Source organism: Megachile rotundata, chromosome 5 (assembly GCF_050947335.1).
Source record: "Megachile rotundata isolate GNS110a chromosome 5, iyMegRotu1, whole genome shotgun sequence".
NCBI lineage: Eukaryota > Metazoa > Arthropoda > Insecta > Hymenoptera > Megachilidae > Megachile > Megachile rotundata.
Genome location: NC_134987.1, coordinates 10,630,451 through 10,657,864, shown reverse-complemented (window position 1 = coordinate 10,657,864; position 27,414 = coordinate 10,630,451). Strand labels below are relative to the sequence as shown.

Below are 27,414 nucleotides of genomic sequence, written 5' to 3'. Positions count from 1 at the left end.
AATGAATGAATTAAATGGTAGTCGTGTTGGGTGTTTTGATATGATGTCAATGAACTTTTGTTTGAGTGAGGTATTGAGGTTAATTATCTCCGTTGAACAGTAACTAATATTTTTTAAATTATTTTATCTTATGAAAAAATAGAGTGTATGAATAAAATGGTAGTCATGTTGGGTGGCCATTTTGGAAACCTTAAGATAGTTACGATAGATAGAATAAATTTAAGATAGTTTATATAACCTGTTCATTTCAGTTATTAAATTATGTACTAGTAAGATGTGTAAATATTTTATTACAACACTATGTATGTAATTTGAAGTCAATGACCCCATCTGGTATTTTTTTGTTGTCTTCAACAACAAGAAACACGTTTGAAAAAACAAACTAAAATAGATTTGAAGGTATTTTATTATATAATAACAGATACAGTTTCGCTCTACTGTCTTCATAAATAAAATAATAAGGAAACAAAATTAATTATCCAATACATCTTGCGTTACTCTTGAATGAAGTATTAATATTAAAAAAACCATAGAGCGAAAGCAAGCAATGATACATTTTGAAGATTCTCATCAAGCGATTTAAGGTCTCGTAATTATTTTACAAAGGGGGGCAAGATGAAGGGAAAACGTTATAAAACAGTAGTGGAAGGGAGAAACATAGCACAGTAGCTGTCCCTGTGGGATGGTCACGTGGCCTATATACCATGGAAAGCCATGGGGATTCGACGTGTACGGCAATGGGTACCACATGACGGTGTCCCATAAATAGTCTGCCGGACGCCGGAATTTCCATTATATCGCGTTCCCGTACGTAGTCTCCATAAACAATATCATCGAACTCCGCACCGAAACGACCTTCCCCATTAGGTGTTTGTGTGCAATATTTATTACCGACCTGGTCATTGTGATACGCGAGATTTATAGGGGGTTTTGTGCTGAAAATCTGCAGAAGGCAGAAGGGCTGCAAGCTGTGAAATAGTTAAACAATTTGGTCGTTGCAATTTAGGGGCATGGAATTGATCATCATCGGGTTATCAAGTGTGTATGTAGTGATTATTTCGTCAAAAGAAATTTTGTTAAATCTCTTTATGAAGAGGTGTATTTTTAAGTATTGGGGTAAATGTTAGCCATTAAATTTTTAAGGAGAATGAATATCATGTTTGTTATGATATAATATAAAATAATTTTTGATAAAATATAAAGTAATAATATGAACAATAATTGTGTATAAAATTTAATATGAATTTCATAGACATCAAATATTGAAATGATAAAATATAAAAATATTAAAAAGAGAAAATATGCAACTCACAAAATGAAGATCAATAATTTAAAAATCTGTAGCAAAAATTTCGCTAAAATTTTTTTAAAGAAATTGATACTCAAATCATAACTAATTTAATTATCTCTAAATTAAATAATCCATGAATGCCAACTATATTATCCAATATCGACTAGAATATATTTTTCGTAGACGAAGGATCGTTTTCCTATAAAGGCCATCGTTTGTAACAAATTCAAGAGCAATTCCTTAAAGGAAATGGTTATACAGGCAGTAGTATGGCCAAGTGTTTCAAGATACATACCGACCGCAGGTGTTGATGCTCTTGGAACAGTTGGTTGTTAGCCGAATATTTTATGAGATGAACGAATACAGTTCTACGTTACCCTCCTTGAATGATTTATTCTACGAGAGTGGTCCTTATGCTCCACAATTACACTTCGAGCATTACCATGCCCGTATTTCTCTGAGATATCTCCAAAACTGTATCAAACCATGTACATAACTTGTAAATTTATTTTGTACTCCTCAAATCATCATACTTATTTTTTAAATATTACTTGTCGTTCGTTGTTACTTTGAGTATTGTGTCTTAAAAGTAGAAGACATATGTTGTTATTGTCATACATTGTTACAGGTCTACAAGGTCTGTTATTTATTTCATTGGAAACCACTTTCAGTTACAAGCTTTAAGTTTATAATTTATAAACAATTTTGTTGAACATATGAAAACTTGTCCAACAAAGAAACGGTTGAATATCTTAAAAATTTTCACATATGAAAATAAAATTATCTGACACCTGTCACGATTTCATATTCGTTGCAAAAGAAGTAAGAAGTCAAAGAATGGTAAAAATATTTTCATATCCCACTGTATATTCACAAAATTAACCCGTCTAAGTTGCGAACAGTAAATCTGTTAATACAGCGTGTAATTCTATCTGCGACAATTAATTGAAAGTGAATTATGGGCGTCACGGCAAGATCTAGCGTGGAAGTTTATGGTTTGTTTAACAGTTCCCATGATCCACCATCCGAATTTCCCCTTGATTAATGTATACTCCCAGTTTGGACTTGAGCTCCTTCAGGACCGGCAAAGGCAGACTTCTCTCTCGGGACCAAATCATAGAGAACTTGTACCGTTGCTGGTGAGACGAGCCATTCTCCGAACAGACTAGCATGCCAACAACGCTTTTGTATTTGGCGTACAATATAACGTGGCGGAACGGCCCTGGGAATATAAAATTTCCAACTTAGTAAACTTGCCGTTTCCTCGTCATCGGAAACTTTCGTCGATAGGGTGCACGTCGATCGGTTTATCGTTACGCGTTATGAAACCAACTTTGATCCGAACACTTTTTGTCGCATGCAGGATGCGCAATTTTGATCAGGCGGGAATATTGATCTGTTCGAGTTTTGCGGTGAAGTTTGTTGAGGAGGGTTTCTTGGAAATTTGTGGAGGTTTCTGGGGTTGTGAGGAAAGTTGGAAATTTGGGAGATTTGGGATTTGGGAGATTTGGGATTTGGGAGATTTGGGATTTGGGAGATTTGGGATTTGGGAGATTTGGGATTTGGGAGATTTGGGATTTGGGAGATTTGGGATATGGGAGATTTGGGATTTGGGAGATTTGGGATTTGGGAGATTTGGGATTTGGGAGATTTGGGATATGGGAGATTTGGGATTTGGGAGATTTGGGATTTGGGAGATTTGGGATTTGGGAGATTTGGGATTTGGGAGATTTGGGATTTGGGAGATTTGGGATTTGGGAGATTTGGGATTTGGGAGATTTGGGATTTGGGAGATTTGGGATTTGGGAGATTTGGGATTTGGGAGATTTGGGATTTGGGAGATTTAGAATTTGGGAGATTTGGAACTTGGGAGATTTGGAACTTGGGAGATTTGGAACTTGGGAAATTTGGAATTTGGGAGATTTGGAATTTGGGAGATTTGGAACTTGGGAGATTTGGAATTTGGGAGATTTGGAATTTGGGAAATTTGGAATTTGCGAGATTTGGAACTTGGGAGATTTGGAACTTGGGAGATTTGGAACTTGGGAGATTTGGAATTTGGGAGATTTGGAATTTGGGAGATTTGGAATTTGGGAGATTTGGAATTTGGGAGATTTGAAACTTGGCAAATTTGAAATTTGGGAGATTTGGAACTTGGGAGATTTGGAATTTGGGAGATTTGGAACTTGGCAAATTTGAAATTTGGGAGATTTGGAACTTGGGAGATTTGGAATTTGGCAAATTTGGAATTTGGAAGATTTGGAACTTGGTAGATTTGGAACTTGGGAGATTTGGAATTTGGAAAATTTTGAATCTTAGAAACTTAAATTCCCAAATCTTGCAATTCCAAAAATTTCCACATTAGTAAATCTAAATCATCAAAAATCACCTTAACATATCCTCAAAACCATCAACTTTATCATAAGTCAAAATATCTTGAAAACCACTTATCACCCAAAATATTACTTTAAGTAAAAAAAAATTAAAATAACTTGCCAAGTATCCTCTTAGATCCCTGCAACTGCCAAGTTCCAACGATCTTATTTCCCTCGACACTTCCATCGACGTTGAAACTTATCGGAATATTATTTTTGTAACTAACGGCAGTGTATTTTATCGAGAAGGTAGTATAGGATGTTTGTCTAACCAGGAACCTTCCGCATCTACTTAAACTCTCGTTGATCGGGGTCCCAGCCGCAAAAAACCATTCTCCTGCAAACTGATATGAAATTTTAAAGTCTTTACTTGTTTTTCTGTCCATCATTCTAGAATAACCAAGTTTCCATTCAAATGGTACGTTAGTTTCGAACAAACCCGTAAATGGAAACCATGCAAAAAATACGGCGTATATGAAAAAATAGAATATTGATTTCAGATGTGAGAACCCGATACTAGCAGTGAGTTATTTTCAAACGGAACAGATACAAATCATCGAATTCTGCTGTGTTCTGGTCCGGTAGAATACATTTTTATCGTAAATTTTTATTTAAAATATATCACACATGTATGTCGTTTTAGAAAATAAATAAGAACATAAATAATTATAATGGTAGAGGAGATTATATTTATAATAGAACTCATTGTCAGATAGAAAGTCTGCTAGAGAATAAACACCATTTAAGAAATATTAGATTAAAATATAACAAAAGTACAATTGCTTTTGCTTTTCAAACGTTGCTATTTGGTAATGTTTTTTTTTATTTTGGGAGTTGGGAATTGGGGGATTTGGGAATTGGGAGACTTGGGAATTGAGGGATTTGGAATTTGGGAGATTTGGAACTCGGGAGATTTGGAACTTGGCAAATTTGAAATTTGAGAGATTTGGAATTTGGGAGATTTGGAACTTGGGAGATTTGGAATTTGGGAGATTTGGAACTTGGAAGATTTGGGATTTGGGAGATTTGGGATTTGGGAGATTTGGAACTTGAGAGATTTGGAGTTTGGAAGATTTGGAATTTGGGAGATTTGGAACTTGGGAGATTTGGAACTTGGCAAATTTAAAATTTTGGAGATTTGGAATTTGGGAGATTTGGAACTTGGAAGATTTGGGATTTGGGAGATTTGGAACTTGGGAGATTTGGAACTTGGCAAATTTGAAATTTGGCGAATTTGAAATTTGGGAGGTTTGGAATTTGGGAGATTTGGAACTTGGAAGATTTGGAATTTGGAAGATTTGGAACTTGGGAGATTTGGAATTTCGCAAATTTGGAATTTGGGAGATTTGAAACTTGGGAGATTTAGAATTTGTGTGTTCCTTCAAATAACATCTGCAACCAAAACGCTCTAAATATGACCAGTAGTGATGGGTCAAAATGTCCTCTGAGAGGAGACAAACCAGTTAATAATAAAATAATATCCAACAGATTAACAATAGTATACAAAAATATATAGGCTTGCATTTCAGACACAACTATCTGTCACCAGACAAGTAACTTATAACAACATTCTATTTTGCAAGAGTGATACATCCGATCCCAGATATGGCGCATAAATTAGAATCGTGCTTGTGCAGCGAAATTTGAAAATTAATGTATACGATTGCGCGTAACGAGCCAATATTGACAACCTTCGGTGCTTGGCGTGCGAGCTCACGATCCGTCGAGCCAGCACCTCCGAATTTACGTGTGTCGACATAGTTGAATCATGCTCGTGGATATCGCATGACCGACAACGCTTGCGACGCTCGTTTCCATTTGCCACGCTTCTAACGAACGAGTCTCCTCCGGGATAATTATGTGAACGCGATCCTCTATCTATGTGTGTACACGTGCAGATTAATTTGATGCTTGCAATTGTTTTCGGAGCTAACTAATCCACGTCGTATTTTCGAGCGCTCTCCATATGCTGTCTGGCGGGAAATTTGAATCGTTGGGTGTTTATGTTTAGTCGTTTGCGCGTTGCTTGTTGTTCAATACCTTGTCATTTAATATTTGGTTATTAGGTATTATTTAATATTCGGTTTTTGGCTGTCATTTAACATTTGGTTATTGTTATTTAATATTTAATTACTTGTCATTTGATATTTACTGATTACTTGTTATTTAATATTGGGCTATTAGCTGTCATTTAATATCTGGTTATTGGCTGTCATTTAACATTTGGTTATTGTTATTTAACATTTAGTGATTAGTTTTCATTTGATATTTACTGATTACTTGTTATTTAAGATTTGGCTATTAGCTATCATTTAATATCTGGTTATTGGCTGTCATTTAACATTTGGTTATTGTTATTTAACATTTAGTGATTAGTTTTCATTTGATATTTACTGATTATTTGTTATTTAACATTTGGTTATTACTTGTTATTTTTGCGTGCTACACCTAAGATCCTACACTCAATTAATGTCTGTTTCTGTATAAATAAACAGATCTTTACCATACAACATAAAACCCCTTGAATGTGCTTTCAAAAGATAAAATTCATACATATACAATTATTCTCTAATTTAATCTTTTGTCACGTTACAGTGATGCCAATAGACACATTCTTCATCGCAATTTATATCAAGTGTTTCAGTCCAATCTAAATAAATTAAAAACGCTACCTGTTTCAAATCCAACGACTGGCCAATATCCGGCGAGCACGCGGTACAGCAGAATATCAAACATACCACGAAAATCAACACCGGAAGTATCACTCGCAACATTTTCCCTTGAAACGATAGCGTTAGGTCTATGTCACAGACTGCGTGGAATATTGAAACCGTGATTCTGACAGGATTCCAGTTCGTTATCTACAGAGCATCACTTATGGGGATTTGCCTAGTCGACGTCATCAATAGAACGTATACATGTATATCCGACACAGCTTGTAAACGCACGTTCGTGCTTAAATACCCGTAGTTGTTCTGTTTGCTAGGGCTGTTGTTTATGTACACGGATGAGAGGCGCGTTTGTCTTCTTGATTTGCCTATCGGGTTCTTCGGAATTACGACTGGAAATCGAGTCGTTTGCGTTGATAATTCTTGCTAGAAGATCATTTCGACCTTAGCATTTTTATTTAAAATTAGACATATAGCTCTTTGTGGATAATTAGCGTGGTTAAAATATTAAAAAAAACACTTTTTTCATTTTTTACAAAATTATAAGTTGGATCATAGGTAGCTTGCAGTGATAGACACCCCTGAAATTTTTGAGCTTCAAGATTCAAATATTAAATTTGTACAATATAATATAACTTTGCAAATCTTAAGATAAAAGAATGAATTAGTAAATTTCTACATTTTAGACTTAGAAAATAATACAAAATGACTACAGCTACAGCCATCATTAACTTTTACCGCAAACTCAAAAACCACAAATTCGTAGTTGCACTCCGATTAAATAGAGCAAAGTACCAATTAATCAAACTTAAAGGATAAAGTGCTTAAAGGCTGTACTAATATTCTAAAACGATAACCTCTCCGACGCAGTCATAAATCAGCTCGTTCGGAACTCGTTAAATTAATCCTTTAAGCTCCGTTTGCGAAATGATTCCGCAAGAACTCCTGCTTCCTATCTGTCCTCCTCGTTTGTCGAGGAGAACATAAACCGCGTTTACCTTCGCTCGAATGGCTGTTTACAATTCCGGTGAAAGTTATAACTGCACCGTGTTACGGACGATAATACGGATTTACGATCGGGGGTGCAGTTAGTTTTGTCGTCAATTTCGTCTCGATAAGTGTTTATCTAGCTTGAACGAACCGGCTGAAGCTTAGCTAAGAATAACAGTTGACGTATCTGAAATACGCTTGCTTGTACTCATGCTGCTTAGCGATGTTCGTGTCACTGTTAAACAGTTTCCTTCTAATTCGATAAATTCAAATGTTCGCACTTATCATACAGGTGCGAATGTAATAGACATTGTAAATGTGAATGTAAACATTAACTGTGTAAAAAAGTTTTAGTTCAACAATATTTCAAATTGCAGTAAAATTCTGGAAGAAACCTTCTATAAAATATAAAATTAATATTGTATGTCAAGTAACCATGATCCAATATTTCACAGCAGAAAATTGTTGTATTTTATAAAAATCATTGCGAGAGGTCTTAAATCTCCAGATTTCGGTAAACTTAATCTCGCCATCGGGTCTCCGTGTTCTCGAAGTTTATTGAATCGTTTTGTCGGCCTTTTGTTTCCGGCCACGCGATCTTTCTTCGGGGTGGGCCGTGTTCGAGCGGACAGCGTTACGGTCCAGTTTAATTTATTTGCCGTCATTATTACGTCGTGATTAAACTGGCCGTCTCGATTGTCCGAGGGATTCCGTTCTACTCATGGGGGAGATGGTCTGACTTTCGGTTTAATTAAAAAAACGCGATCACCGTTTTCAGAAGTCCCTTGGTTATCCCCTTTCTCGCTCGTTCTTTGTGCCAACGGAATCTCTTTCGAAAGCTTCCCGGGATATTTCTACCAATCGACTGGAAACGTTTTTTCTGCCGTCGCCAATTTGTTTTCATTTGTTGCGCGGTCTTAAATTGAGGGAAACCGAAATGTTCATTGGTAAACAGACGGAAGTCAAATGAAATGTACCCTTAGGGACGTGGATGGGTCAATGTTTTTTAAAAAATAAAATTTAGCTACTAAGCTAAATGCAATTCGAAAGAGAAAAATTATCGGAGCTCACAACTACAATAATTCGGAATGGATATCTAAACTTGAGCCATAACTTTGCAGGTCCAAATATCGCAGAAGTCTTGCAGAAAAGTTGTGCGCAGTTTAGTCGCAGAAAGAAGGGAATGTAATTAAAAGTTTAGCGAACGAGTAGCCCCGAGAGGTGAACGAAAACGATAGTTTCACGTTGGAAAATTAGCTCTCGGTCTGATAAAGGGTTGGTTGGTAACGAGTTGGCGCGTTCACCAGCCACCACCCACGCATCGCGATACGTTTCCGTGTACACACAAACGTGCATGCAACAAGAACGATACGAAAATGGGAAGGTTTGTTCTACGGTAGGAAGATACGTTTTCACAGCGACGAGGTCTCTAACAAGGTGACCGCAATCTAGCCAGTACAGTACCCAATTAGCGATGACCCGAACCGGCTCAATTCCAGTGGCCCTTAAAACTATGAAATTAGTTCTCTTGGACGGGACACGGTCCTTCCCTTGGAATCACTCTTTTCTCTGTTTTCCCACGGAAACGTCACGGAAACGAGAACAAAGAACATGATGACACTCTGAAGTGTTTCGCTTGCTTGCAACGTAATTCCGCAAATTGAAACGGTTGTACTTGGTAAGCGAATTTCATGAGAATGTTGAGAAATCCGTGTAATCGTAATTTATTACGTAAATGATTAATTTTAGATGCTCACAAAGTATTTCAGACTCGAGTGAATCTTTTATATTATTAAAAGCTTTCATTGAAAGTTTTATAATTAAAGAAGAAGTCATATGTAGACCATCATGTGCATAGGAGTAACTATGAAAAGACATCATAAAGCACTAAGTACCTAAAGGGGATAAAACTTGAAAATTCATATTGTTCAAATAACAAAGAAGTCATACATATGTATTTTGATTGTGTTAGAAACTTTTGTGACTTACATATTCCTGATACAGCGTCGAAAATTGTGTGGTATTAAAATTATCATGCTAAGCTTCTCTATCCACATTTCATATCCGAACTATCTACTTCAAACGTCAGATAACCAGCGTTTCTCATTAGGCAGATAACTCGGATAACTCAGCCGGATAATACGAGACAATTACGTGTACCCTGGAACCACGATATCAGTTATTGATATGCTCGTCTATTAGGAACACGGGCCAATATCAATGAGTCAGAAGTGAAGCGGTAGTAACCGTTTCGAAGGGGCCTCGAGATGTTATCGAGATGAAAGCATCGCATCAAAAGGGTCGTTACAAAGGGCCGAATCGCAACGTGCGTCCCATAATACCAGCGTGATGCATGAATTTAATTAAGTAATTATACAGACCCGTCTTGTACATTAATCATCGCGATCGTCTTCGCTCGATCTCCCCTCGCCTTCTCGTCTTTCCTCGATTTCATTGTACACGTACTACAAAATCTTCTGGTTCCGCCAACTTTTGTGAAACTTTGTTCGTCAACCCCGGGGCGATTGTTTAAGGGCTCCTTTCATCCTGCAAGCCCTTTTGTACTTCCATTTGACGTTTTGCAAGGAAGGTTTTTCATTAAATTTTCTGAGTTCTGAAATTGTACTGAGATTCCTAGGATTTATCATTTTTTAGAGGTAGACGTTTTTAGATTTATGAACTTTCAAGTTTCTGAAGGTTTAAATCTCTAAATTTCAAAATAACTTAATCCTTAAATTCTTGTATGTCCAACTTCCTAAATTTGCAAATTCTTAAATTTTCGAATTTCTGAGCTATCAAATTTCTAAAGTTCCAAGTCTCTAAACTTTCAAATCTCCAAATTACCAAACTCCTAAATTTCTTAATTTTTAAAATTTAAGAATTAACCCCCCCCCCCCCCCCCAACTCCTACAGTCCAAAATTCTACATTTCTAAATTCCTAAATTCCTTAATTTTCTAAATTTAAGAATTCTTAACGCCACAAATTCCTACAGTCAAAAATTCTACATTTCCAAATTCCTAAATTCCTTAATTTTCTAAATTTAAGAATTCTTAACCCCCCAAATTCCTACAATCAAAAATTCTACATTTCCAAATTCCTAAATCGCAAATTTCATTACTTAAAAATTCCCTACTCACCAAGTTCACAGTTCCTCAATTACCAAAACTCCAAAATCTCCAATTTCTCTAATTCTAAAATTTCCAAATTTCCATACCTCCCTCACCGAGGCACATAGTAAATTTGCGCGACCCCGCGGCAAAAATCCAAATTATCCACATAATTTACCCTCACAGGTGCAACATCGCATACATCACGTTGCACATAACGCCGGTGGTTTCGCAGTTTCGGTCGGAAACATGGCGATATTGGGAATTACAGCAGGACCGTCTTCCACCCCCGTAATACCCTAGAAGCATTTGAATCAATTACTGCCTCGGGGTTCTTAGGCACCCCTATCCCGCATTACAAACGGCTAGTCCAGCGCAAAGTGAATTAATTAAGTGTCGGTAGGAACGAACGATGGCGGTGTGAACCCCGTACACAGACTTCGAGACGTGTTCGTGGACTTGTTACGTTTCGCGACAGACCCCAAGAACCCTGGACCAGCAGCCACGACGATCGGTTGATTGTGCCACTTAATTGTTAGCGAACCGGAATTGCTTAGTCGATAACGATGTTATCGTCGAGGACACGATTATCCTTGGCACGGTCTCGCGGACCCGCAGAACGCGACCGGGGATCAAATTCGATCGGTTACAGGTTACTGGACGCCATCCTTTCTGCTAGTTTGCTGCGTTTAGGGAACGGGAATTGCCAAATGAGGGACTGTTACGTGGGGAAATTAACCGGAAGGAGCTGCGACCACGAACGATTAAGTTCCGCTGTGAATTGTTATCGGGGTTGGATTTGGTATTTTGGTGAACCAAGATTCGGTGTGGGTTGAGTACGGAGATATTTATTTAGAATAGTTAGGTGAGAAATTTAATGTATGTGCATGCATGTGTGATACATGTGTGTATTATATGACTGACACTATATTATATGTATGTATACTTGATTATAATATAATAAACATTATGTTCAATCAGGCGCTGTACGTAAACATTATGTACAATAGGGTAATTAAGTATATGAAGTTTTATATATGTATGAATCTTTAAGTACATGTATATGTATACTATGTGACCCATATGTAACTCACCCAAGATTACACTGCAAGATGTTCCAATTTCATACGTTATACATGTGTCTATTAATGAGAAACCTGTTCAATCAAAAGTTATTGTAAATTTAAAAAAAGAAGTTGCAGTTTAACTTCAAGAAGTTACAATTTCACTTATGAATTATAACTGATCAGACATCTTATAGTGTCTATACTGATATGAGTATAGATTTACGAGTAAAAATGAGAATTCCTTGTACGTTTGTAAAAGAGAGATAAAATGAAATAAAAAAATAGATCCACAATTTGGGGACACGATCTCTGCACAGATTACGGGTCTAGAACGTTGTCAACGTGCCAACAGCCTCCTTCATCCAACTCCAATATTTTGTGCACTTGAAGATAAAAGTTTAAAGCTCGATATCTCGAAAACTCGTTATCAAAAAAGTAGAACGAATAATTAAAACCGTTTGTATCTTGCATCTCTAGTCTATTACCTCTGCAAATCCGATTACGTTATACTTTCTGTCGTGGCTCGTAATCTTTGAAACTTTGAAACGGATCGTATAACTCGTGGAGATCGCATGAACTCCGTTGACGCGAACTATAGATGTAAATACACGGTTCCAATGTCTAACATGAAAGTTCCGTTGAATTATCGCGACAGCTAGCGAAGGCGGGTTGCGCGCAGATTAAACCGTGCAAAGCCGATTTCGATGAAAGGCAACTTCCACCTATGGGTCTGTGCAGGCTGTTTTCGCAGAGGGGCGCAGCAGACAGTGTGATGGGGATGCCACGAGTTTTATGGTCGGGGATAGATGGTGGCTCGGATAAGAGGATACTAACCTTTACGGGATAATAATTGGAGCACGTAAATCGCGCGGAAATCGTTGAATTAATGGAGACCGTAATGGCGGAGTGATGGTCTAATGAGGTTGCGAACGAGCGGAAGAAATAATTATCCTGAAGGGATGTCGATGTAAACAACCGTAAATGATATCAAATAGCCGATGAGGGCTTATTAGAATTATACTATATGTATGTATGGACACTTCGGAAATTAGAGATGGCTACCTAAGGCAACGTATCACATTAAATACAATTATCTCTCAAACACTATGTGATGTTTAAAATAGTCATAAATGTCTTCGTCTATCAGAAGATCAACTTTACATCCATAAATGATATCAAATAGCTAGTAAAAGCTTATTAGAATTATACTACATGTATGGACACTCCGGAACTTAGAGATGGCTACCTAAGGCAATGTATCACATTAAATACAATTATCTCTTAAACACTATGTGATGTTTAAAATAGTCATAAATATTTTCGTCTATCACAAGATCAACTTTACATCCATATTACTTCTTACACGTAAAGTTTTCAATTAACAAAAAGTATGCATAAATCTATTATATCGCCACGTTCTAACATTGCCAGAAAAGATGAAGTAGAGAAACCATCGAAATGAATCATCTCTCTCGCGATGATTTCGAAGTTTACAAAGCAGATTGGCCCGCTTCCAAGATTCATCCTGGCAAATTGATTTATCCAGAGAAGCTATTTATTACGCGTAGCGTGCCAATGCTATCCTGCCACGGGTTCATTAGCCCAAAATCTCGAGGAGTTTCTTTCATCCGGGCAAGTTGGCCACTCGGGCTCAAAGAAAAGAGACGCGAATGACCAGAAAGTTCCAGCCGAAAATGCAAATAGAGCTATTGTCATGGTTTCTTTGCTACGGGAAGCATTGTCCAGTTGGAAATATCGTCGTAGCAACCGGGAAAAGTTTAATCGTTCCGGCACACTGTGACGTCAGAGAGATAAGAAGCTACTGGGGAGAAAACAGAAACTGAAGATCCATGAAAACTGCTTTGTTTGTACTCTTGTGTCGAACATTCGACTTCCACGGTATTACTTTCGTGTTTCGTTCTTTGTGTTTGAAAAGCTTCTTTCCGCCGCTGCTTCTTTTCTTATTGAAAAGTTGTCACCGCGTTTCTGCTCTATTGCTGACGGTTTTAACAAATGTAATTGTTACTTCTTGGTAAATTACTGGGATTAATGTTCTGTTTCATATTTAACTACATTTTATATTTAATTAAATTTGTCTTGATATTTAATTTCAAAGATATCTTTGAAGGTAGTGTAATAAATACTGGTGGAGTCATATTGGATCATTTTTAAAGATTTTGTATGTTTTTGATGGAATTTACCACATAGTCAAATATATAGAAAAAATGTATTTAACAATTTTAATATAATCTTCAGATCTCTCTAGGTCTTTCTAAATTTATTCAAGTTTTTGGACCTAGAGCTCTCCCTTGTTCAGTATGGATTTGTCTTACATTCAGCACAAGTGCACCATAGATTCCACATATCTCGAACCATGATTCATGAATTCATATATCAAGTGCTTCACATCTGTTACCTCAAATCAGTTCTACAACCACTCAGATCTGAAATTCTATTTTACAAGATTAACACTTTCGCTATCAATCGTCACACATGTGCGACATCACACATCATCCAATGCACACAATAATACCCAATATTTAGACTATAGAGAATGTGGAATTATATTAACCCCTCAAGAAGTCTCATTATTTTCGTACCCCAAAACTGTCACAGCCTCACAATCCATCAACCACACGTGTGAACGCGACCACACGTTCTCTTCATGTCCAAAGGCGGGCGCAGACCGCAAACTGTAGTAGTTGTATTCGATAAGCGACTCATGATCGAATCGCATGATGTAGAAACTGTAAAGGAAGGGTACCGTTTGGTCATCCGGGGTCCCGTCGAAGAGGGAAACGTCGCGGTTCACCGCAGTCCCAGGCAGTTCATGTTGCGGCCGCGTTTCGAAAAGTTTCAACCGGGGACCCGTCGTTACCATGATCCGTGTCGCTGCGGATTTGTACGTCAAAATTTATCGTTCGAGCCGCGTGGCACGTCTCGTTAATTATGCACGTATGCGCGCGTGATACGCGGCGATCCTGGAAAAGCTCGGTAACAGGCTTGATGCCGGTAGGTAGAGCAAGTCTGGGGACGTGGAAATCAATGCCCGACGTATTCACGTCCATTTTGATGAGATTCCGTTTCATCGGGGGGGGCTCGACGAGCCCTCCCTTCTCGAGTTCGAGTGTACGTGAATGCGTGTTATCCGCGTTGTGTGCGCACGAAAGTTAATGAGTCAAAAGAGGAAGAGTTTGGCGGGTCCATTAGCATCGCGGTGTAAAGTCGGTGATTATTTTTGGGGAGAGCCGGCATCGGGATTAGGCTTCCTTCCGTTAGTTTCATCTTGCATACAATGATTTTTTTGGACAGGAGCTCGTGTATGTTTTTTTGGTTAAGGAAGTTTGGTGTTAGGTTAGGGTGTCTAGTTTCATGTTGGATACAATAACTTTTTGGACATGAGCTCGTGTATGTTTTTTAGGTTGAGGAAATTTGATGTTAGGTTAAGATGTCTAGGATAAATAAGAAGTACTGAAACTATAGCAGCTTATGTATTCTGGACTAACATCGATTATTGATTAATATATTAGTTCACATACATAGAAATAGTCATGTCAGTAGTACGTACTATAACATGCAACAATTGTTACATATAATAGTTAACAATTGTTAGGTTTTGAGTCTCCTGATCGCACGCATGCGCACGAGAGCTGCAAACATAACCTAACACAACGTTTGCAATGGTATCTATGTTCACTAATCTTAACTTACACAAATATAATTAATAATAAAAATTCTTCAACCCTTCAAATAGCAAAAAATGTTCTTAAGCCTACTCAGGAATTATTAATTTTAAAGAAAAGTGAAATCTGTATCTTTCTGTAGTAAAATTTACAAGTGGAGAAAAATACAAATAATCTTCAAAAGTGACTTTTATTGTAACAACACAGATATCCATTTGAGCTTAAAATATAAAATGCACCCTCGTATTTCGCGACAGTTTCTAATGACACCGTTTACGGAAACAGGTATAATGTTCGCGATTTTTATAAGAAACGCGACAACAGGAAGAAACGCGAGAGCATCATTTGACGAAGGAAACAATGGCCCGTCATCTGCAGCTGTTTCGTTCGCTTATTCCATCTGAAACTTTAAAAATACGACTCGTTTGCACGTAATCCTTACAAAATCCCCGTAATTTCGTAGCCTCGAGCTCCTTGTTGGCCACGATCATTCGTCATACTTACCGATCCCAAATTGGCCCTGTACAACGGTACGGATAGAAAATATCACTGTAATCCCGTGGATTTGTGAACCGTTCCTGGGTCGAATGTGGCCAAACTTCAAATATAATGTCACCATTCATTCTTAATAATCGAGCTATCTCTTTGTTTACCATTGCATAGTCATAAAGTATGCAGACTTAGAGAAGTGAAATTTCTTTCTTAAACTGGAAGCAGTCCAATTCGAGACTGTTCGCGCTGAATTTATGGTATGGTTCACTCAAAGCGTAATTTATTTCTTTTGTAAAATATTTCTCTTGCTAGTTGATCTCGGAAAAGGTCTGTAATGGTAGAGTTTTAAATTTGTGAATTTCTAGACTGCTGTGTTTAAAAATTTGGAAAGTGGATTTCTAAGTTTGTGGTTGCACTAATTACTAAACTTTTACATTTCCAAATTCCCAAATTTCCCGAATTTCAAATTTCCTGAATTCTAAATTTTCCAAATTCCAAATTTCCCAAATTCCAAATTTCCTGAATTCTAAATTTTCCAAATTCCAAATTTCCTAAATTCCAAATTTCCCAAATTCCAAATTTCCCAAATTCCAAATTTCCCAAATTCCAAATTTCCCAAATTCCAAATTTCCCAAATTCCAAATTTCCCAAATTCCAAATTTCCCAAATTCCAAATTTCCCAAATTCCAAATCTCCCAAGTTCCAAATCTCCTAAATTCCAAATCTCTCAAGTTCCAAATCTCCCAAGTTCCAAATCTTTCAAATTCCAAAACTCCCAAATTTCAAATTTTCTAAATACCAAAATTCCCAAATTCCGAAATCTCCAAATTCTCAAATCCCCAAATTCCCAAATCTCCAAATTCTCAAATTCCCAAATTCCCAAATTCCCAAATTTCCCCAATTTTAATGCTCCAAAATTCAAAAATTCCAATATTTCAAAGTTCGAAACTATCTAATCCCCAAATCTCCAACTGACCCTCAACCACCCAAATCAATAGCACCAGAAGAATGTGACGCATTCAAAAATTCAGTGGGTGCCTTCCCCTCGTTACACCCATTGCGAGTGGCAGCCATACGTGGAATGATTTTCGGCCAACTCAGTATGGAAGTCTGTACGTGTCATTCTGGTAATTAGATCGTATCGGCGCAAATATACGAGTGTTTCTACGCAAAGCAAATCGTTCGTCCTCTTTAATCATTTCACGCATACCAGAGAGTCACGCCACACCGTTGACGAATTAATTAACGAGCTCGCCGCATTAATGATGTAACGTCAGGATTTACGACGCAACCGGCTCCGAGGGGTTCGATTTCATCCTTTTTCTACTCTCTCTCATCTCAATTGCTCTCTTTTTCCACCGTTATCTTTTTCCACGACGGAATTACCGAAGAATCCGATCTGGAATTGCGTAGTATTGTCCGATTGTTATGGGAGATAAACGTGTTCAATATATCGTTATTAAATGTACCCTTTATTATACGAGGATTAAGTATCGTTTTCTGCGGTAATAATAATTAATTTTGGAAAATGAGCGTCTACTTAATGAAGGATTTTTTCCCATGAATATTGCGAGATTAATGTCGGTTCCTCGGAAGACTTTATTCCCTTGAGACGATATAAAAAATTCGCGGAGAAATTTAATGAATTCATAAGTTGATTGGATGGTACTGATTAAATTTTTTTTATAAGAGGTAGGATACCTCGAGTGGACACATATTTAAAGACATACCTTCATTGAAGTTTAAAGTTTACATCAAAGGTGATACTCCTAGTCAGAGTATATTAATGCAATACAATTATTCAAGTTATGTGTGAGAGTTCAGAAGTGCATCTTCAATTAACACTAAAACTACCAAACCGGTCAAATGACCGCTTCACAAGTATCTTATTATAAGGTACACATTTTGATAAAGTACGTTCCTTGAAATCGGCATTGATTTTCATCAAGATAAAGAATAAATGTGTGTGCTAATTTGTGTTTCGTCGTTTGTATATTTATTCTTTAACTTCATTTTTAATTTCAAAGTAAGTGTTCATTATATGCCGGCAGGTTTAGTGTTAAAGATGTCATATTGTAAAATAAAAGACACTGCAAGAAAGGGTTAAAGAACACTAAAGGTACATATACGTATGAGCGTATTCAAGAACTTAACCTAACTCTGAAGACAATCTGCAGACCACAGTCAAGGTTGACCATCCACAACCATAATAAGGGTCTCTAATCTTTATTAACCCGCAGTGCGGAAGAACGCTAAATCGCCTTACTATTTCGAGTTGACAAAAGCATCGTTGAACCACATTAGAACAATAGCAACAGCGAGCGGTTAAATCCGTATAGATGTAGAAATGGCGAGCTTAATTAGCAATCGAGGAGCACCCTTTTCCATCATCCGGGCGTCACGCAACATCGCTCAAACGTGCCGCGGCATTAAATGTACCGCGAGTTATTAACGATGTTTGGCTTCCTTGGCGCGATTTCGTGTTTCCTTCCAAAGCGGATTCCACGGTGTCGAAAGGGATGGAAGGGTTGTTTCTGGAACGGTGTTCGACGAACTGCGAACGAACGATAACGCGAGTGGGCCACCTGCGTCTCGCGCGACTTCCCAGAAGTCGGCGACGTTTGGGGGACGACCCTTTTAAGTGGTGACAAAGGTACCGAGCTGTTCCTCCCTTCGTCGAGTCACCCTTACGTAATATCTTGCCGGTAGTCGGATCGCGGACCACCCTCTTCTTTTTTTTCTCTCTATTCTTTCTCTCTCCCTTTCTCCGCTGCTTTTTGTTTCTACGCCGAAGGATATTTTCAAGGGTTCACTGCGCGTTAATGGACGATTTAGCGTCGCGAGGGTGAGAAAGGAAGGCGGTTGTCCTTTTTCGCGGATTTTAGATATTCAGGTGGGAGTCGAAATTTTAGTTTGAGTCTACCTTTGAACTGTATTCCCTACAGAGAATATTCTCGCTACTTAGGTAAAGCCTAAAAGGTCTTAAGGAAAATTAGTACTTCCGCAACAATTGTTTTAACCTAAGCCCTATGAAATCCTTAAATTCTGCAGAGAGCGTACCAATAATTAAACTCGATACATTAAGCTCGTTTTGAAGTAGTTCAGAAATATTTGTTGTTCTATGCAATTATTTCTATAACTCGTTCAATTTTAGTGTTCATTTTGTTCAGCAGTATTTACATTAAATTTAAATTTTCATCCCATTGACATTATCGATTTCCGTACATCAAATATGGTATACGTACTGAAAGCAGTGAATGAAAATTTTGTAAAAGATTGAAGATAGATATGGTTGATAAATACTCTCAATATCTTTTAATATATCATGTAAATTTTCTAAGAATAACTTTTCTATTAACTTCAGTACATCCTCTGCAATTTAATAATTTATTTCCGTACTAAAGTTTCTATTAAAAGAACCAAAATCCACGTGTAAATACGTGTAAGAACAAAAAAGACGAGAAAATGTCGTACAAAGAATAGCACGGATTTAGGGGTGTATTAATGAATTCATCAGGAAGGTTATTTAAATTTATGTGTCGGAAACGTTCAGCCTTAATTTAGATATTCAATCGAAATACATTGATATGGTAAATTTCGATGAAATTTCATGAGACTACTTTGCAAGGTTTCCATGTCACAGAGATATTATACCTCAATTTAAGCTAGTTCTATCAATATTTTATTGAAACTGGAATGAGTGTAATGATTTCCAATACCACCATTTATGACATTCTTCAAGTTCGACAAAGCAGTGTTTCAATCCGGATAGGCAGCAATAAAGCAATCGAATTGGAAAGCATCCGTTTCAATCGATCGACCAATATTAATTTCGAGCAAAGCTTTAACTTGTCCAAAAGCCATCACGGATTTTTACTTTCGACGTCCTCTTTGAAATTGATTTAATTACTTCTTGCTGTGATGACCTGTATTTAGTGGAAAACGTTGCGATAAACTTTGCAAACTTTGAAAACTTCAACTTTCCTATCGGTGCTTATCGAAGTCATTTGAGGAAGAAGACTGCAGTTTCTTCGAAATAGATACACTTTATTTTTATTACTTTGTAGATAAGATTATTGCTATCATTTTGCTATTATCTAGTAAGGCTGAGCAAGTTTATAAATGAACAAGTTAATATGAATTTTTTAGATGTGAATGTTTAAATTTTAGTATTTTCAAATTGTCAAACCATCAAATTTCTAAGTTCTCTAAGTCTTTCTATTCTAATGTCGACACAACTCAAATTCAAAAATTTCCATATTCACGACTGTTCATACTATCAACATCCTCATTAAACATCGACAGTGAAAAAGTATTGATAGAACACATATGTGAATCCATATGTCATCCATCATACACGAATTACCTCGATTACCGCTTCTTGCAACTTGCAACTCTCCATGTACCACAACGTTCTCACATCTCATACAAATATATCGATTTCTTCAGCGACCAGAAGTCCCAATGTCTCTTCCAGAAGCAACTCCAAAACAATCATTCCGCTTCACACCCCGATACCATAAAAAAGCAGCATGTAAACAGCGTCGGCCAAACTTTCTCTATTATTTCTCATCAGATGGTCGACGTCCATTGAGGGAGCATTTCAGTTGGATGTCGCCGTAGTAGGCGAATATCCGCTGGGCGGATAGTTCACAGGTGATCGCGACTGGCAAGTCGACGTGGAAGGGTGGATTTTAATAAACCGGAAGCTTATTGTGCGGTCCGTTTGGATGTTCGGGTGTTCGCGAGCCCGGCTACAGACGCTATCAGAGAGGAAACAGAATGAATGCTGGCTTTCGCGACAACGAAGAAGACAGCGAGGCGACAGCGGGGGTGTCGTGATGGGGTTGGGGGGTTCGAGGGGGCAGAGGAAAAGAACTCGAGCCTCGGGGGCTGCATTGTTGCAGTGCCGGTGATTACGACTGGCAAGCGAACTCCTTCCACCTTTTTTTTTCTCCTCTTTTTTTTCCCAGCAAGTTCACCGAGTGGTTCCGCCCAGTCGAGATGCCCTCAAGGTCCTGTGTCTTGTTATCACCGTGAGTTCTTCGCGTCAGCTCTCTTTAAGTATCGTGCCTTTCCTACGATTTGCTTGATTGCATCGTTAAAGCCGAGGCCGTCTACTAGCCGCGGTTCTGTTTCGCTGCTTCTCTTTTGATGTTGCACCCTCTTACGCGCGATTTGTCGACGTCTGAAAGAGTCGCGCGAAAAACAGGAATATTTGAAGCTTTCAGTCGTAGCCTCCTTACGGCCCGTATTGTTTCAGGCTACCAGGCCAAGTAGAACAGTCTTCATCTTTTGGAACGGTCTCGCAACGTTGTGGTTATTTCCGAGGTATATTTTGCCGTTCAAGGTCACTCTGGTACCACGAGCTTCTGGAGATTTCGTCGGCCTTCAAGCGTGCAAATTTTAGGTTGCTTTTCCTTCTTGCTGCTATTTTAATCCATAAAGAGGTTACGGCTTCCTTCCTGGCGCACCCTTTGACCTTTTTATCGTTTACTACTATTTATACTGGCGTTCGGTTCTTGAAGGGAAAAGGGCAATACTGAGAGTTTAGAAGTTTAAGAAATTCGGAAATTTGATAAACTCCAAAGCAACTCAAAAGCTTCTTGAACCCCCACAATAGCAAGGTTTCCACAAGCATGCCCGATTTTCCTTGTAAGAAGTTCGATTTCCTTACGGAAAAGAGGGTTGAGCTCCGTTTAACGAGAAACAAGGGTAGAAACAAGGTGGATGCTGGTTCCCAGAGAATCTCTAAGACGACTTAGAAACAGGACTCTTTCAACGTGACGATAGGGAACATGTCTTTCCCGAAAACTCCACCTAAGGGGTACAAGAGCGGCAGAGTATAGAGGATGGCCCGAAGGAGGAACTTCTAAAATCAATTAGCAGCCCCTTAGGCAATGGGGTTCCGTTCCCGCGACTGTGGAAGGACCCTCTCCATCATAGGATAAGGGGTGATAAGGAGGGGTCGACGTTTATCCCAATAGAGAAACCGGCGGAACAATCACGCCGTTTCTACGAGTATCTACAGTCGAGGGGTGGTAACTCCTCAGAGTGTGTACGTGTGTGAGTATCTGCAGGGGCTGCAGCATGGTTCAACCCCTTCGCGCAACTAGCGTCCCGTTGCCGTGGGCTGCTGAGATTATCGCGAGACGACTCAACCATCGAAGGTAATGGACGGTGGTTAAACGCCTACGTGCTAGACCTAGCTCCGGGAAATGTTTCGTCTCCCTTTTTCTTGGTACATCTACCTTTATAAATTATGCCTTCACAAACTTTTTTATGTGGACGCTACTCGTTTTTCGACCCTTATAAGGTCAAGGCTGCACCGTATATTCAACTTTCATATACTTTATGAATGTAGTTCAATAGTGAATTTTTTTAGTAATGTTACATAAATTAATTTCGGGATGAGGGTTGACTGGAATTCATTTAATTATGAATGTATTTTAGAAGACAATTTTTTAAACATTATTGAGGATTTGCAAGTTTGTCCTATGAGTTAGATGCAGCTTGACAAAATCATATATGAATATTTACGTACTGCAGCAGAGTTGTAATAACAAAAACCATTAACATTTTTTAATACAAAGTATATTTATATATATTATATATTTATATAAAAGATCATTCTCTTACAAACATTTATGAGTGTCCAAAAACAGCAACCTTATTGTCAAGACTGTTAAGCTCATGCATTAAAGTGTTAACATCTGAAGAGATGATTCTTTTTGATTGATATATTGGACTCTTCAAAAAATGAATGTTTTATCAATTTATAAATCTTGTTCTTCGTTCAATCAACTATCACAATATTTCCACCTAAAATTACAGCTCCCCTTTAACTTCTGATGTTCCAGAAATTCGTGTTCGCGTAATTCAATCTCGTCACCGCCGAAACTTAGCTCGGGGTCGTTCCACCCTCCACACTCGGCGAACGCATTCATCGCGGCGAATTCGTATATTTTATCCGAAGAAGCTCTTCAACTTTTACCTGAAGGGACATTTTCGAGGAACCCGGCTTAAGCGTTCGCCGCGTCCTGGAACTTTAACGATCCTCTGTAATTCGTCCACCTGGAGTTGGACGAACCGAGTGTTCGCCGGCTGACACGCAACTCGTAAGGATCACGAAGTCGAACTTTCTCAAGATCTCGGGGTTCGTACTTGTCGTAGCATCCGTATAATTGAGGACCTTCGCGGTGCCGGAGGTCCTTGCGAGTCGAGGGTGGTTCTTCATCCCTTCGCAAGAGTTGACGATGGTCTGTCTTGTCGAAAGTTTTCCTCCCGATAAGATCGCGTGCGGTGGACGAGGAAAAAGGCGGAGATAAAACGTTGGAAAAATACACGACACGCGCATTAAGAGATAAATGATATTTATGGTTCGATGTGATGGCAAGAGTGATGATTCTCTGTATGGGGGATGCGATTTTGTGGGTCAACAGACTCCAAGGACGATTTTTCACGTTTTAGGTGGAGATTTATAATCAATTCACTACGTGGAGAAATATGGGCATATTTGAAACACTTTATAGGAGACATCTGAAGCTTTTAAATATTTTATGGAGTTTATTATCGTGAATTTTATTTATTCTTCGGTGATTCGTTTAGAATGATGTGATATACGAATGTAGAATCCAAATAAATGTTATTTAGAATAATTTGAAGAGTGTAACGAGTAAAATATTGGTATTAAATCAGAAAATTTTCGAGCGATTTCACGAAAGTATATCGTCCGAAAGCCCATCTCCGAAGGGTGAAGTCGTGGATGATTAAATAGAGACGGTAATATTCAAGAGCTTTCTTTCATCTTCAAGGAACTCGCCAAAGAACCTTTGTAGGTAGTTGTGTATGGACAAAGGGGAAGAAAGACGGAAGGCTAACTGTAAAGGTACCGGCCGATTAGAGAGCGTTGTGACAACCCCTAGTCCGCCATTTTATTCCATAGAACCGTTTCCACCCGTTCTACGGAGGTTGAGTTTCTTCTTCGACTTTGAGGCGAGTTTCGCTCTCTTTGAAGAACCCACGACCCTTCGTGACCTTACGAGGGTCTGGAAATGCGACAAAAAGGCCTGTGGTCCTTCGGTGGCACATTTCTGTCCGATTGGAAGGACCAAAGGACACGAAAAGCAACGAGGGACACGTGGATCCGTTTAAATGAAGACGAAGGGACTACCGGACTCGTGAAATCACAGAATTCTTAGCCTACTCCTTCTCTTCTTCTTTCGTTTCATTCAACTTCGACGGTATTTGCTCTGAACGATACCTGATTGAGTCGTTCTACGTCGATTAACTTCGTGTCTTGTTCGTATGACGGTCTTTTGTTAACTTTGCTTTTGTGTTTCGGGAACGTAGAACACGCTGTATCGAACTAATCACTACATTGATTTTTGTAAAAATTAACGAGTACATGTTGTATATTTTCAACTATAGATTTATTTTTAAAATTCAAACATTTATTATTTTTAAATTCAAACATTGACTAATCTGTTTCAATTGATAACATTGATAGTTCGCGTTTAACCTTAAAATTATTCCCAACAGCAAATCATTCGAATTTCCATCAACAGATTCCTTCTGTCCCGAAGTTAGCAAAATGTCTGAAAGACAACTGCCATTTTCCGCGAATCCTCATCAGCTTTTCCTTGTTTATGCTTCATTCGCGAGTGACACATGGCTCCATCATTTCGACGATTGGATGATTTTTCAGTTGGACGGACGTTAGGGGTCGACTAATATAACGTAACGAACGAAGAAAAACGAGCGAACTCGAGAGAGTAGGCTCGATTCAGGGACTCTTTGCAAAGGGCAGAACCAATCCGAGGAGCCATCGTGTACGTACTCTACGAAAACGATGTTGAATAGCCTCGAGTAAGTTCACTCTTGTGTCCAGACTGGTCTCCTTCTTCGTGAAACTTTAACGCGTTTACCTTGTACCGGCTCGAGGACCATATATCTGCGAGTTCAAGATGGAGATCCTTTGCTTCGGAGATTTCGAATTCGAGACCTTTCACTCGTCGTTGATCACGATTAGCTCCGTCGTTGGGTAACTCCTCTTTTCTGTTTGCTTGCCTCTATTTCTTGCTTTGCGGGAGACAGAATTCGTTAAGGAATTTTGTGGGAGAGCATTTCTGTAATCGATGATGTAATAAAAATTATATGGAGAAGAGATATAGTCTACTTTATAAATTGAGTGACGATGATGTGATAAATAAAAGTGATATGTGCATGAACAATATATCAAAGCTGAACATTGAAATTACTGCCAAACATTTTTTTTTTAATTGAACAATGTGACAGAGGATGCATATAAATCTTCAAATGATTCAATCAGTACACATTACAGCATGCTTTAAACCCGATTTTTATGTAACGGATTAAGAATGATAATTGGATCACGGCATGGTTTACGTGTCCCGATTCACATGCAAATTAGCTCGTGAAATGCTAAATTTACAGTTTACTAACGAGCGTTTAGAAATTCTGTTCAGGCATCAACCCTTAGCTATTCAAGTTACAGCCCTTCTAACTTCAGGGTTAATTGCGTTATCGTGATCGATCTGTTTGCATGATTCAACTGATGCAACTCACTTCCATTCATCATGTTTTCAACACCGTACAACGTGTAATAGGCTTCGATTTTCCTCGGAAATTTACTATATGAAAGTATCGTGCTTTAGCAAACTCGTCATATTCTTCACACGTCCCTTCGGGATTAAATTAAAAAAACACCGTAGAACAACAGAACGGTGCTCGGCGAGAATTATGAAGAGTTTAACGCGGTGTTTTATAGCTTCTGTCTCGCGTGATATTCTGCTCGGTAAATAGCTCTGAGCATTTCACTCACGAAGCACGTTCTCTGAATAGTTAGACACAGAAATGGATGCTGCTGTTTCATCATAGTTTTATGAAACTCTGTTGGCGAACTGGTGGATTGTTTCGATTCATTTTCACTGTCATAGTTCTACTTGTTAACTATGTTCATGCTCGTATAATTTTGATTGCGATCTCCGCGTCATTGGGAGCCATAAACTGCGTCGTACAGTTCACACATAAAATTTACAATTTCCAGATTATATTTGTTATTATGTGACAGTTTATTATTCGATCGGTTTGTTACAAAATAAAAATTCAAATGACTACATCGAGTAAAGATACGACCCGAAGAACTAAATATTTCAAATATGCAAATCAGGAGATTTTGTGCAGAAGAGCCGATATTTAACACCATTCAGTTAAATTAGTGAATAATTTCCGCGCCAATTAGGTACCTGTGCAAGCGCGTTCGAGCAAAAGTTATCGCTTGTACAGGCTACAAAATGACAAGTCGAGCTAAAGCTCGTTACACATGGAGGGTGGCGAATGCGAATGACCAGTTCGAAAGTCGTGGGTAAATCGCGGAGGGGGTCGGGGGTGGCCCGTTTCCCCGGGGCAAATTTCCGATTTATTCAAGCCCGCTCCCGAATACTTGGGAGCCCATAAAGAGAATGAATGGGATTGTGGCGGTTGCAGCAATGCTTAGGGCTGCTTTAGGGGTTCATGAAATACGCGCTCGCTACCCTCTTCGGGCTTTACTCGTTCTCCTCCTCTTTCTATCGTCTCTAGTCTTCCACTCCTTCTCTATACTATTCCTCTTCTATCAATATGCTTCTTGTACCTTCCTCGATTTTTAGTCTCGAGCATTTTTAGATACGAGAATCGTCTGGACTCAATTTTTATCTGATCATAATATCAGTTCTTACGTTCAAGTTTCTTATGTGTATCAGTCTGTAAGGTACGTGTTGATATTTCATCTTTTAACCCTTTGCGCTCGAGAGGTGACTCACAGTCACCATTATATTTAATACAATAATTTTAAATAAGCATTTTTTAACTGATTCTATAACATGACACGTATGATGTATAAACATAGTGAAACAAACAATAGTGGAAATTATTAGTAAAGAAATAATAATCTCGAGAAAATTCATTTAACTTTTTAACTACGTTTTAAAGTTCCTGTTTGTAAACAGTCAAATTACCTTCGAGTGCAAAGGGTTAATAATATAAACAATTTTAACAAAAATATTTCACTTTTAGCAAATGACAAAAATAATTCACTGTTTAAAAGTTTATAGAAGATTTTTCTGTTTGTCATTATATATGAAAAATAATATAATAATATTATATATTATATTTCATTATATGTTTCTTCGTTACATGTATCTGTTTCTCTACATTATATTACATTATATTATTATTATACATTATATTATAGTTACATTATATTATAATTTTCATTATATTCTCTGTCGAATTCAAAAATCTCTGTCATCATAAATAATCATAAGCAAATATAAACCATGTTAGCATTCGATAACGGAGCCATAGAAGTGATTTGTATTAAACTTATGAACTGAATAAATACATAGTGTATCCAGAGATGTCAGTTTATAGAATTTGAACCGGAGACGATGCAGTTAGGGTCTTTTCTTGTTATTTGATACTCGATTCGGTCGTTCTCACGAATTTACCCCCGTCTAACTTCCTTCCGTTCATTTAACTCCCCGTTCAGCTCGTTCCTCTTCCCGCGACAGGAGTCGAAAGTTCTCGCTCTCTCCGCGGGGTGGCCGTTGATATTACCATGAATTTACATAGCCTCGCTTCGAACTCGAAACATATTGCGCCGCTTTGATTTATGCGAAACATTTGCTAAATATTCCCGCTTAATCTCGGCCACGTGGAATGCCTTTTCGCGTGTTA

At 38.1% G+C, this 27,414-nt stretch overlaps 2 protein-coding genes across 4 annotated transcripts in view; one reads left to right on the top strand and one right to left on the bottom strand.

Moving 5' to 3' along the window:
• The window catches only part of hwt (SH2 domain-containing adapter heavyweight), a 225,182-nt gene that overhangs the window by 136,857 nt on the left and 60,911 nt on the right, over positions 1-27,414 (top strand). The window contains exon 1 of one of the 2 annotated variants that reach the window (XM_076532099.1): positions 14,337-14,512. The exons of the other annotated variant lie outside the window; for it this stretch is intronic. Within the exon in view, the coding sequence (XP_076388214.1) occupies positions 14,450-14,512 (63 nt within the window). The 5' untranslated portion in view covers positions 14,337-14,449. Of the gene's footprint in view, positions 1-14,336; positions 14,513-27,414 lie in introns of those variants that run through there. 2 annotated transcript variants of the gene reach the window in all.
• Positions 1,895-6,603, bottom strand: LOC100882893 (uncharacterized). Of its 2 annotated transcripts, none has more exons than XM_076532100.1 (3): positions 6,339-6,603; positions 3,788-4,003; positions 1,895-2,513 (listed from the first exon to the last, which is right to left on the bottom strand). In XM_076532100.1, the coding sequence occupies exons 1-3, from the start codon at positions 6,400-6,402 to the stop codon at positions 2,293-2,295; spliced, it is 501 nt and encodes a 166-aa protein (XP_076388215.1). In that variant the 5' UTR covers positions 6,403-6,603; the 3' UTR covers positions 1,895-2,292. The 2 variants fall into 2 exon arrangements, with proteins under 2 accessions (XP_076388215.1, XP_003705834.1); XM_003705786.2 differs by having other exon boundaries at positions 3,788-4,010; positions 6,339-6,602.